This window comes from Mesocricetus auratus, unplaced genomic scaffold, assembly GCF_017639785.1.
Source record: "Mesocricetus auratus isolate SY011 unplaced genomic scaffold, BCM_Maur_2.0 Super-Scaffold_100020, whole genome shotgun sequence".
Lineage (NCBI taxonomy): Eukaryota > Metazoa > Chordata > Mammalia > Rodentia > Cricetidae > Mesocricetus > Mesocricetus auratus.
In genome coordinates, this window is record NW_024429201.1 from 6,237,505 (window position 1) to 6,250,821 (window position 13,317).

Sequence of the window (13,317 nt, forward strand, 5' to 3'; positions counted from 1 at the left end):
GCTGCTGCACAAGTACCCGTGTGCTGCTCAGAAGCTCTCACACATTCTTCTCACTGCTTGCTGCAGCCACCATCTGGCTTCTAGACGGTGGCCAGGGCTGGAGGTCACACCAGACAGGCTTAGAGGAATGTTTCTGTGCCCTCGGTCAATGTTATAAAGGCTTAACTGGGGCTCTGTCACCTGTGAACTTTTTATTATATATGCTATGTATAGTCCTGGCCACCTCAATTCCCAACCTCCCCATCCTCAGCTAGTCTTTGGAACACCTGTATGCCTTAATTTCTCTTCTTCACAGTGACCCTGTTTTATAACTCACTTCTTCCTTTACTTCCCAGGTTACTTAGGGGACAGGAAGTAGAAAAGGGCCTCTTTAAAACTATGTCATTTTTTTCCATCCAAAGGATATGAAATTCTTTGTCAATCCTCCCTCTATATCAGGTGGCTTCACCATAGTCTTATGGGGGAGTAAGCCTGAGTGCACATACCAGATGATAAGACACAGAAAGCCTGGGGCCATGGGGGTGGCTCAGTGGGCAGAGTGCTTGCTGCCCATCATGAGGACTGAAATTCAATCCCTAGAACCGCATGGTGTAAGGAAAGAATGACCTCTGATAGCCTACCACGTGCACTCTGGGCTCATGTGCGCGCGCACACACACACACACACACACACACACAATTTAAAATGTTTTTAGAAAGAAAATGTGATATGTCTGCACGGTGGGAGGGATGGTAAACCCTTCAGCACACACCATTAATCCCTTCTCCTTTCTTTTGGTTCCTACTCTGAGGGACAGATGTGTTACTGATGTCATTTCTTTCTCCTTCACGACCAAAGAGGCTGAAGTGCAGATTCAGGGAATAGCCCTTTGAAGGTGAACTCCCTGACTCTGGACCTACAGAAGCTTGCTTCTACAGAATCACCGCAAAACTTTCTGGGTTAATCCTCCAACACTGGAGACCAACATTCCTTGAAAAGGAGCCAAGTACAATTTGGATAAACAAAAAAAATCTACATACAGCCTAAGGACATAGTATATTCTAACATGCCGCCACTAAAGTTAAACAAACAAAATCTATGGTAGAATTCAATGTGAAAAACTCTTACAAAATCTTTCCTTGAAAAATAAATCACAGAGAAGGCAACAGAACACATGCTAGCTAAATATATATGAATACCTCCCATATGTGTGTGTGTGTATACACTCATGTTATACCCACATATCTATATATGTATTCAAAATGTATGCGATAAAATAAGATAAACTGAAATATTAAAATAAAATATACTTTAATTTTACTTAGTTCACAAAAATATTTCATTTAGAGTTAAAAACTGACATTAAAATTTGGCAAAGCATAGAAGCTATAGTTAGTCTTAAAACAGTCACATTCTACGTACTCTAACAATCACTTTGGCTTGCCATGCAATTTTTTTAAGTATGAAGCCAGGGCTGAGCATACAAAAGAGGCAACACAAGGACTTTCCAAAGTCTGATGCAGAGGAGGATCAAATGGTACAGTATGGACCAAATGCGAATTAAAGGTTTAAACTTTTTGTTGTTGTTACTAACTTATGCCAGGTTGCAATACTTCCCCAGCCAAAGAGATTAAAATGTGCAACATAGCTACATAATTGCAGCTGTTAACTTGCTGTGGGTGTCAATATATCAACAATGCTTAGGAAACAAAATAAACATTACCCCGATGTCCTTTTCTCAGGGAACTGGCATTCTACAAGGGACATCCTGGGATGCTGGCCTACACGTAAGGGTGAGGGGATGCTTGATACAAGCTCTAGATTTGGGATCAGAATTGCTACGCTGCCGGGAGGGCTTACGAGTTGTCGCTTAGCTATGTGACACAGAAACCTCCTGAGCCTCTTGTCTTTTACCTTCCAATGGATGTTCAAAAGTTGTGTTTTTATATACTATTTTCACTTAAATTTTTTATAGTAACCCAATATGGTAAATAAAAATAGAAGTATCAATAACTGAATGTCCAGCCTATAATAGGAATAGATTTTCTACTCCTGAAATAGCTCTAAAACAAATCATGCTTCCACAAAAACAACGGACTTTCCCCCTGGGATCTTAGAATATGGAAGTTCTGAACATGTGGTTCTGCAATAGCTGACACAGGATATCTCACATCATATCCGGAGGCAAGATGCATGCGGTGTGCCCCCTCGCCCTTTGTGGGGCATGGCACACCATGATGAGAATGGGAATGCTCAAGGAAGACACAGAACGTGGTGTCCATCATCACATCACAGCTCCACATGCAGCAGCTGGGACAAAGAGCCCTCTTGGGGCTGCTGAAGAAGCCGGGCTGAACAAGGTCAGGCAGGTCCCGGGAAAGGGGACAAGGTAACAAAACCACAGGAATCCTGTTCATGCTAGGCAACTCTGCCTCACAACTGGTGGCCCCTGCTACTTGGGAAAGCTGGCACAGGAAGAGCAATACGAACAGCCAGGGCCACGGGACCCATGAAGTCCACCTGAACTCTAGGACTTGCGATACCGCGGTTAGGAGATTTCATCAATCATCACTGTCACTCAAGAGAATGGATATGAGGATCCATCTTCCTTCCTCCTGGCCAAGAACTGGAACAGGAAACAATGCGGGGTGGAGACAGTGGCAGCTAAGAATACCAACTGAGCTACCAGGGCAGGGAGGGATTGTGAAAGCCAGGCCAGCGTCGGAGTTCCAGCTGTGAGTTCTTGAAACACACCGGGCTGGGTGGTAGTAGATGAAAAAAGAAACAGTTCCCAGAACTGTGGCCAATAATGCACATAAAGCTATAAAACTCTAAGTTTTACACGATCTTCTGAAGGTCAGAAAGGAATTTGGCTACTTAATGTATGTTTTCCGGCTACACTGATTCAGTAAAACATCCGCCAGAAACTCAGAAGTGTCGAAGCGATAGTGTTCCTGCCTTCCCACTAATACAACTGTCATCAATTATTAAACCAGACTGTGCTGAGCCAGATGAAAGGTACTTAATCTTCTGCAGCAGTCACAATTACCCTAGTTTTGAAATTTTAAAAATAGATCACCATGTCTTTCCGATTACTGAAATGTAACTGGCTATTTGTTTGTTTGTTTTTTTTTAACACTAAATGGCTTTCTAATTGCCTTGGGGAGAAAATGGTTGAAGTTTCATACTTATTCAGAGAGAATATTTACAGAGCATAGAAAAAAAATAAAGTTTTCTAATAGAAGATCCTAGGTGACAGCCCTTGCTGCGTTTGGAAAGGTTTCTTTCCACAGACTTAAGAGCTGAGGACAACTTCGAAATACAAAGTGAACACTTAAGGGCTGGGGGTGCAGTTCAGTGGTAGTGGACTGCACTAGCTTCAACCCTCAGCATTACCACCATCACAATAAAAATTAGCAAAACATCCCAGCAGTTATTGTAAAAATAATGGCAAATACATGTCCTTTTCCTTGAAGTTTGTTACAGAAGCAGGAGCCCACCAAGAATACATTACGTAGCTCAAAGGCACTGAAATACTGGTACAGTGTCCAGCCCTGTGGGTCCCAAGTGAGTTCCACTTTAAGAGCAACTAAGACTTTAAAAAAGAAGGCAAGATGGCTCAGTAGTTCCTAGCACCCACATGGTGGCTCACAACTCTCTGTAACCCCAGTTCCAGGGGATCTGAAGTTTTGTTCTGACCTCTGCAGACAAAGGCATGTATACACTGTATAGACCTATGCACAGGGAAAACTCTCAAACACATAAACCTATAAAAAAAAATTAAGGAGTCAGGCCCATTCCAGAGACTCTCATTCAGCTTGTATAAAGTGAGAGGCAGGCAGGCATTGCTATTTTTAAGACGGCTGTCTAGTTGGACCATAATTAATAAAGTCATCAGTGTCTTTTTCCATCTATGTTTGATTGCTAATGTCTGTCCTTTATGTTATAAAGTGCAGGAGTGTTCTGGCCTTTCCTTTTCCCCAACACTCAGGCCATGTTGAGATGTTATTGTTTCCACCTCAGTGCTTTTTTGGAAATAACAAATTCCAGCTTTTTTTCCCCTCTCTTTTTATTTATTTATTTATTTATTTTTGCCCTTGCCATTGGGTAAATCTTTCCCCTTTACTTAGAGTGTTAGTCAGAGCGGCTCACAGCTCCTTCTACATCAGTCTGGCTTACATTATTGGCAAACAGCCACTCTAAGGGAAAACGCTGGCAAGCCCCAGGTGCGGCAGACGATTTCCTATCCAATCACAAGCAGCTTGAAGAAGGCAGAAGGAGACAGGGATGTGGCTTAGCGGGCAGAGTGCTTGCTTAGCCTGCACAAGGCCCCGAGCTCAGTTCCCAGCAAAGTGTAAGCTGGGCATGGTAGCACAAGCCCGCAAGCCCGGCACCCGGGAAGCAGAGGCAGGAAGGTCAGAAGTATAGGGTCACATGCAGCTGCCCAGGGAGTTCAAGACCAGCCTGGGCACAGCAGACATAGCTCCAAATGCACGTACAATAGAGATCAGGGGTCTGTTAGGACTGTAGGAGAGGAGAGGGGAAAGTGCAGAGACAATGAAGACAGCCCCTTCCGTGCATCCTTCCACTGCTCTTCCCAGCCCTTCCTTTTCCAGGGAAGAGACAAGGGGAGGCACAGGAAGGTTGCAGAGTGCCAGCCTTGCTGCTGTCAAATTTCTGCTGAGAATTCTGTGGGGGTGGGGGACTTAATAATGTTGCTAGAGTAGTTTCACAGCAAGGGACATCACTTTAGATCATACTAGTGGATTTTCTGAGTAGATAGGAAAACACTTAACCCTTCCCACAAACACTCCCCAAGCCTCTTACCTGGGAAGATGCTCAATCCTCTGTTGACTTCTAAGCTAATGATCAGAGTTCGGGCAGTGATGCTAAAGATTTGCCGAGGTGCAAAATTCAAACCGTCAGTAACCTGAAAATTAAAGCCTCCTGACATTGCTCCTTCAAAAGAAGAACATACAATCTGGTCAATTTGATTACCCTGAAAAATCCACTTTACCCTATCTCCCTCCATGGTCCCCTGAAAGTAGCTATAGCAATTTTGTAATGTACTAATTAGCCACTGAGCTCACCAAATCAAATGCTGCCACATGCCACATACATTTGCATCCACAACAAACAGCCTGTAGGTCTGTGGTCCCACAGACTGTATCACCCAGACATGTCACATCCTGTTTAGTTTGTGTAAGGATGCTCCATGATACTTGAACATTGATGAAATCGTTTCTCAGACTGTGTCCCTGACTTTAAATGATACTTGATTGTATTATTGACAAGAAACAAAGTTAAGATATATCAATAAAGGTTAAAATGCAGATTCCCTTGACCTCTGACATATTAAAACACCAAGAAAATTTTGCAAATTAAAAATAGTACTCATCACCTGTATTTTATTATTTTGAAATCAACCCATATCAACAAAGCAATGTAAATCTAGAGCCACACAAATCATTTTTGAAATATTGATAAAGCTTTATACTGAAAATTGAAATTTAAGGGAAGGGAATATTTAGCATCCTGCAAATACAAACAGTTACACTTTTAATGAAATATGCAAAAGAAAGGGTGGAAAGATTGCAACTCAACCCTTCACAAAGAACTGTAGACAACTGTGATGCTGAGAGCTAGAGAAATAGTCTTCCCCAGGGAAGAGCACACTAACCGGTTATCCAACACCAAAGAGCTAACTCTGAAATCACATACACACTTGCAAACACACACATGCATGTAACAATGAAAAAAGAGGCCATGAATTTGAAAAAGAGTTGAGAAGGGTATATGGGAGGCTTAGGAGGGAGGAAAGGGAAGGGGGATAATATATAATTATAATTTCAAAAGATCAGGGAAATTAACAAATAAACAAATATCCCTGTCAAGCTAACCATATTCTAAGTGGGAAGGGAGAGACCTGGCATGACTTTCCTTAAGGATCTACAAAGAGTTCACACTCCCACACTCTGTCAGAGACTAGTCATACCAGTAAAGTGGAAAATTAACTTATGGATATCGCTAGAATGGCGACGGACCAGCATCGATTCAATTCCCCAGGGTACTTTACCAATCTGACTCATAAGGCATCAGCAAGATCTCTATACAGGGAGACTGGTGGCCATTGAAAATGTCTGGTAGCAGTAAATGAAAAGCTCACAGGCCCTTACAGAATGTACTAGGTAGACATGTGTCTTTGTCACCCATGGGGAAATAAGGCAGGGAATGAAGGATGTATGATCAGAGTTCAAGTCTGTATGGGTACTCCCTTAGTAACACAGGCTGACCAGCATAGGTTGGTACTTAATGTCTTTTAAGTCTTAGCTAAGCAAAGCTTACTAGGAAGCCCTGAATTCTCACTAGAATGTTTACAGGTGGTGCTTTTTTGTTTGTTTTACCAAAATATTCATTGGTCACCATTAAAGAGACTGGGAAAGAAAAAGGCACTGCTTGTACCAAACTCCCAACAGGACTGATGACCAACTGTTTCACAATTGCTTGCTTTCCTAGAATTAGCTTCCCAAAGTCATATTTAATGAAACACAAAATTTTTAAAGAGAGGATGTCTTTTACCACTAAGAATTCTGAAAGTGCCTTATGAATCAAGGGACAAAATAGGGACAGAAGCAGAGGATCTATACCAAAATCAATACAGATTGTCACACTGAGTAGGACCTAACAGGAAGTAGACTAAGGGAAGACCAGTACGGAAGCTGTCACACAGCACGATCTGTGGACACTCTAGGGCAGAGCTGCATTTTCCCAAGGGTACTTTCAGGAGGGCAAGTGACCGAGACCCTTGGCTGCAGACATTCTTTGTTGTATCAAACCACTTAAGTGGTTGTATGGCCTGGCACTTTGCAAATGTAAGATGCTAAGTGAAATTAATTAAATCATCGCTTTGTTTGGGTCTGGTAATGGACAGCTGGACAGCTGGTTTCCGCAACAGAGGCATCTGCAGCTGGACTCCAGTCGCTTTGAGAATTAGTTTGTCTCAATGTCCATTTAGGAAATATAATGAATTAGCCCTCATGTTATCCTGGCCTCTACCTCCCTTTCCTTCTTTTTACTGAAGCTATTTTCTCTATCTACTAAAAGCAAATATTGACCTGATAGCTGACAAGCCAATCTACCCAGAGGGCTTACTGTTGTTTCCAGCCTTCAGTGCAAATGGTAACCCTGTCCTCTAACCTGCCATGCCCTTCAGTGAAGAAACATTAGCTCCAGGGACAGGCCAAGCTGAGTAGTTCTGAACTGTAGGTTTTTTCAATCACAAATGGGGTCGTGTCTCTGAATGGCTCCGAGGACGGAGGAGTACTTGTGAAATCAGTGTGACTTGTGAAATGGCACGTTCAGTGTGACTGCACTTCCCGTGCTGTCTGATGAACGGAAGAGATTTAGGACAGTGCTGAAAAGGATCTAAGCCCCGGGCCCCAGGCTCCAGGCTGTGACCACTACATGAGAGCATCCACATGCTACATTGTGTTTAGATTCTTTGTGCAGCCTGTGTGTTAAGTGCACAGATCATCAGGGCGTCGCTGCCTATGAATTCAGAAGATGTCTTATATTTCTTGTCTTTATTATATTCCTAAAGAAGATGGTTTAAACTAACTGGGGAAAGGATGAGACTTAAGCTTTCAGGTTATGCATTCCTGGGTCATGCTCCTTTCCTATGCCCCCTTCCAGCTGCTGCCCATGCTGGTCCACTGACAAGGGTAGACATAGAACAAAGCCAGGCCAGCCTGGCAGAGTTCCTGGGCCACCTTTCCAGCAAGTGTTGTCGGTATTGATTCACTGATGACTAACAGAAGCAGAAAGGGCCTCCAACCAGCATCAGGATCTTATAAACACAGTGACATTGGTTCATTCATGAATACAATCCTCCTACAAAAACTGCTTTGTTCACTATGTATCCTCAGCATGTAGAATGTTATTACCCAGTACATAATTCGTGTTCAAAATTATTTCATTCATTCAAAAAAGTTTTACTTATGAAGCACCTACTATGTTCTTGGCACTGTTTGAAGGACTGAGGATACAAGAGACTCTGCCCTTTCTTAGAATACTTGCACCGTCACAGAGTAGGGAGATTAAAAAGCAGAGGTTCAACTCAACCTACACTAGTCTCATTGCCAGGGCAAGAGTAGAGAGTCACAGGGAAATGCTACACCAGTGAGTGGGAGGAATGGGCTCTCATGGAAATTAACTAACCTTACACGCTCTCCTGAGTAAGCCTCCAGGGGCAGGCTCTAATGATTTTATTAGCTTTCCTCAACATGTTCCTTAAAAAGGCACAGAGCTTGGGAAGTTTCTACAACCTGTGGTTTTCCATCAGCAACTCCAAGGTATGACAGCCGCATCACGCACTGCTCAGAACACAGGCACTTGGCCCTGCTCTGCTGTGACTTACCAGAGTGCACAAACACAAGTTGGCCCTCATCGATCTGCGCCTGAGTGAAGTTCTGGATGCTTCTGCCAGGAATGGACTTGAGAGCCAGGTACCCGTTGCTGGGAGGAGTGACCCAGTAGACCAAGTCCTGTGGGGAAGAGTCTCCATCTTCTACACACAGGTCATCTCTGGTCATCTCAGTGACAGAATTCACCCACACCTTAAAGAGAAGAGAACCAATTCCAGTCCACCCACAGTCACGACTGGGGCCCCATGTGAAAAAAATGAAAACAAAAACGAAAAAACTAAACCAGTTCACTGGAGTTTTTAAGAATGGAGTTGCTTTTACCTGCATGTATATCCATGTGTCGTGTGCATGCCTGGTGTCAACGGTCTAAATTAGAATGTATATCCATGTGTCGTGTGCATGCCTGGTGTCAACGGTCTAAATTAGAATGCATATCCATGTGTCGTGTGCATGCCTGGTGTCAACGGTCTAAATTAGAATGTATATCCATGTGTCATGTGCATGCCTGGTGTCAACGGTCTAAATTAGAAGTACTCACTAGCTGTTTACTCAACATTAATTACCCAACAGTGCACACGTACTAATGTAAATATCTAACTATATGTATGTAAATATCTAAGTGCGCACGTACTAATGTAAATATCTAACTATATGTATGTAAATATCTAAGTGCATAGTACTAATGTAAATATCTAACTATAGAGCCAATGGCTACAAAGCACCCTGCATGGTGAACATTTGCTAAGTTCACCACATGGAATCTCAGATAATGTAACATCTACTTTGCTGGGCGGGGTTGAGAATACTGACACATTGCTTTCAGTAGCTAATGGTGTCACCAGCTTTTAAACGGTCGAGGAGGAAAGATGCACATTGCACATTTGTTATTCCCTTTGGTCTTCCTGTCTTACATGAAAACAAGGGCCTGGTTTCTTTCTTCTCGTGCTGCCTGTTACACTGATGGCTCCCATCTGTAACCATAGCTGAGAGACACAGCTGCTTTCCTCTTATTGTTAAAATCTATGTACATGGCCCGAACACCTCTGCGTCTTGCTTTCTCACTCTCTCCTCACAGCCATCTCCTCCACACTCTGTGTGTGCACATGCCATGCAAGTGTGAGGACCTGGCTCTGATACCTAGAATCCACGTGAAAACACCAGCCCTGGTGATGCAGTTGTAATCCCAGTGCTGGGGAAGTGATGATGGGCGGATCCCTGGAGCTCTGCGGACAGTTAGCCCAGGCTAATCCGTGGGCCCCAGCTCCCAGTGAGAGACTTTGCTAAAAATAAACAAAGTGCACAGTGCACCACCCTAACGAAAGACGTCTGAGGTTTTCCTCTGGCTTCCACAGGCATGTACACACACACACACAAACACACACACACACACACACACACACACACAAACACACATACACACACAAACACACACACAAACACACACACACACAAACACATGCACGTGTACCTGAATGCACATTCATCTGCATCTGCATGCATAAACATCTTCATGCAACAGTTAATCAAATTTATTGTTCATCTACCATGCATCAGCAAATTCTCTGGACACTTGCACTGTATCCGTGAATGAAACAAAGGAGCCATGTCCTTGTGGAGCCTGCACGTCAGCAGAGGGCACAAACAGACACAGAAAAGAGGCTACAGACGCAGTAGGAAATGAACAACATGGTGAGTTATAAAGTCACAACAAAAAAATAAGGGGACTCTGGGATGTGGAATGTTGAAGCAGGAGGCTTGCTGGTGGAAGCCCAAATGGGACAGAAGAAGCCATGCACACACATGCATATTCAGGGATGGGGAAAGAAGATGGCGCTGGAGTTGGCTCTGGGGTGGGAGGAGTGGTGAAGAGGCCATTATGGCAGGAAGAAAATAAACAAACAAAGAAGAAAAGAAGATGGTCCAAAACATAAGAGATGATCAAATTATGCACTATCAAAATGTCAACTTGTCCTTGAGGGCAGGGGAAGATTTCAAGTAGAGTCCTGACCTGGCACACAAAATACCCAACCTGTCTGGCTTCATGATGGTCTGGAGAGGCAGGGAGGCCTGTCAGTGGGTGACTACAAGAACCCCAGAAAGAAAGATGCAGGATGGGAAGTGGTCCGGTTCTGGGAGTCTGCCGAAGGTGTCCATGAGAACTACAGGTGGGGGACTGATGGCACATTTGGGGCCCTGCCAGTGAAAGGGAGGCCTTTCCCCACCACTGAAAGGTAGACAGCTTCATGGGGAGTGAGCTGGGAGATCAGGAGTTCACTGCTAAGTCTAAAACAATTTGGACACTGAGTCTCATCAGATGGACTCTGAATGTCAGTTTCTAGACTCAGGGAGCTGCATGATGGGGTGTTCCAAGTAAGAATGGTCCCCATAACCTCATTTATTTGAATGCTTAGTTACGGGGAGTGGAACCCTTTGATATGATGAGGGGGATTAGGAACTGCGGCCTTCTTGGAGGAAGTGTGTCACTGTGGATGGACTTTGAGGTTTCAAAAGCCATGTCAGGCCCAGTCAATATCTTCCAATCCTCAAGGTGGCTGAAGAATGAACACCTGATATGGAGACCTTGCTCCTGTCTTATATACCCCCCTAATGCTGGGGGTTAAAGACATGTGATCCCAGATGCTGAGCTGTTTCTCTTTAGGACTGGATCAGTCTTGTGTAGATTTAGGCGTAGATCTCTGTGACGAGATCCATCTACCTCTTAATTCTGAGTCCTAGGATTAAAGGTATGTACCACTTCCTCCGAGCTTCTGGCTGCTGGGATTAAAGGTGTGTACCTGGATTCTATGGCTCGTGACTGACTTTGCTTTCTGAATCCCCAGGCAAGCTTTAATAAATCATAAAGAATGTATCACCACATGTAACCCTCAACTACTTCTCCAGAGTATGCCTGCCTTCTGCCATGCTCCCTCCCATGATGATAACGGGCAGAGCCTCTGAAACTGTAAGCCAGACCCCAACTGAATGCTTTCTTTTATGAGTTGTTTTGGTCATGTCTCTTCACAGCAATAGAACAGTGACTAAGGCACATGATATCTCACCAACACAAAAAATAAGTGGCTTTATCATTAACTCCATTTTCACACCTTGTATTCGTTTCTTACAGAACCCAGAAACACTATGTGTGCACTCCTGAGTTTATGTGCATTCCTTACTCTCAGACTAGCACTGTCATGGCCTCCATGCTTTTTAGCAGAGTATCCAAAACTTCACTCCTAAGCCATTATGTCAGTTTGCTGCATACTCAAAAGGAACTATTTTCCTCAGCAAAAGAGGTACTTTCCCAGTCACAGTTCATGTACCATGTCATCTAATAGTCACTGGCATGGGAGTGCAGAAAGCATGTAGGGTTTTTATGTTTTTGTACTAAACCTGGTATCCTGACAATAAAAACCATTCAGATTCTTTCTAAAGTTCCACTACTGACAGCAAGGGAAAACCTCATTTGTGAATGATGTAAGTTTGTGAAAGTTGGTAGCTGTAATCACAAAAAATTCCCACATGTGCACACACATGCATAAACACACCTACACACAAAATGGGAACTTACATATCCAAATCATTCAACTCTACAAGGCTACTGTGGTTTGAATGAAAATGACTTCCATAGGCTCATATGTTTGAATGCTTGGTCCTCGGTTGGTGGAACTATCTGGGAAGGATTAGGAGGTATGGCCTTGTTGGAGGAGTTGTGTCACTGGGGGAAGGCTTTAAGGTTTCAAAAACCCACACCAGGCCCAGTTGCTTTCTCTGCCTCCTACTTGCAGATCAGATGTGAGCTCACAGCTACTGCTCCAGCACCAGGCCTGCCCACGTGCTGCCATGCTCTCAGCCACGATGGTCATGGACTCACCCTCTGAAACTGTAAGCAAGCCCCAAGTTAAATGTTTTCTTTTGTAAGTTTCCTTGGTCCTGGTTTCTCCTCACAGCAATAGAAAAGTAACCAAGACAGTTACTGACTTGAAGAACAACTCATGCCAATAGCAACAGCACTGTTCAAAATTCAAATGCTCATGTTAAAATTATTTTTGTTCAAAAACATTGGGTTTTGTTTTTGCACAATGACAGTCAGGGTTCAAGTCACTGTCTTGTTATTTACTAGCAATGTAACCTTTCCACGTCTCTTAATTTCTCTGGGTCCTAATTTCTTCATCAGCAACAAGAAATGATGGGGCTATTTTGCATGCTGTGTGATTTAATTTATGTACTTAGCCCAGTTTTACCTGACATACAGAGAGTCTTCAATAAACACTAGCTTTGTGTTACCTATTTTCTTCAAACGTTATTTGGTTGTTGTGTTGTGGTGCTCCGTGTCAAATCTAGCTTCTTTTATATCCATCACTGAAGATACATACTCAGATTTATTTTACTTTTATGTATGCATGCTTGTGTCTTTGTGTGCAGGTGCCCTAGACAGCCAGCAGAGGGAATCTCATTCCCTAAAGCTAGAGTTACAGGTGGTTTTGAACTGCACAATGTGCACGCTGGGAACCAAACCCCAGGCTGAAAGAGTAGCAAGTGCTCTCAACCAGTAAGCCATCAAGCCATCGTGTGTGGCATTTTTCAACAACGCTCGAAAGTCCCCCCAGTTGTGATGATAGCACCAAGGATATTTCCTACCACACACTTAGTATTTTGCTTAATTCCACAGCATCCATACTGAGATGAGGAGTTCACCTGTTAAAACTGCAATTATTGACAGGTTGTCTCACTGAAGATGTTTTAGCACCAAGCTCTAATGACATCAACTATTTATTTATTTATTTTGGTTTTTCAAGGCAGGATTTCTCTGTGTACCTTGTAGACCAGGCTGGCCTCGAACTCACAGAGATCCGCCTACCTCTTCCTCCCAAGTGCTGGGACTAAAAAGGCCAGACATCAACTTTTTAATGTCTGC

General features: G+C 43.4%; 1 protein-coding gene across 2 annotated transcripts in view; it reads right to left on the reverse strand.

Moving 5' to 3' along the window:
• Window positions 1–13,317, reverse strand: part of LOC101840873 (chondroitin sulfate proteoglycan 4) — a 74,938-nt gene that overhangs the window by 18,726 nt on the left and 42,895 nt on the right. For both annotated transcript variants that reach the window (XM_040729010.1, XM_040729009.1), the window contains exons 6-7: window positions 8,396–8,594; window positions 4,807–4,938 (exon numbers count right to left, since the gene is read on the reverse strand). In XM_040729010.1, coding sequence (XP_040584944.1) covers window positions 4,807–4,938; window positions 8,396–8,594 — 331 coding nt within the window. The remainder of the gene's footprint in view (window positions 1–4,806; window positions 4,939–8,395; window positions 8,595–13,317) is intronic.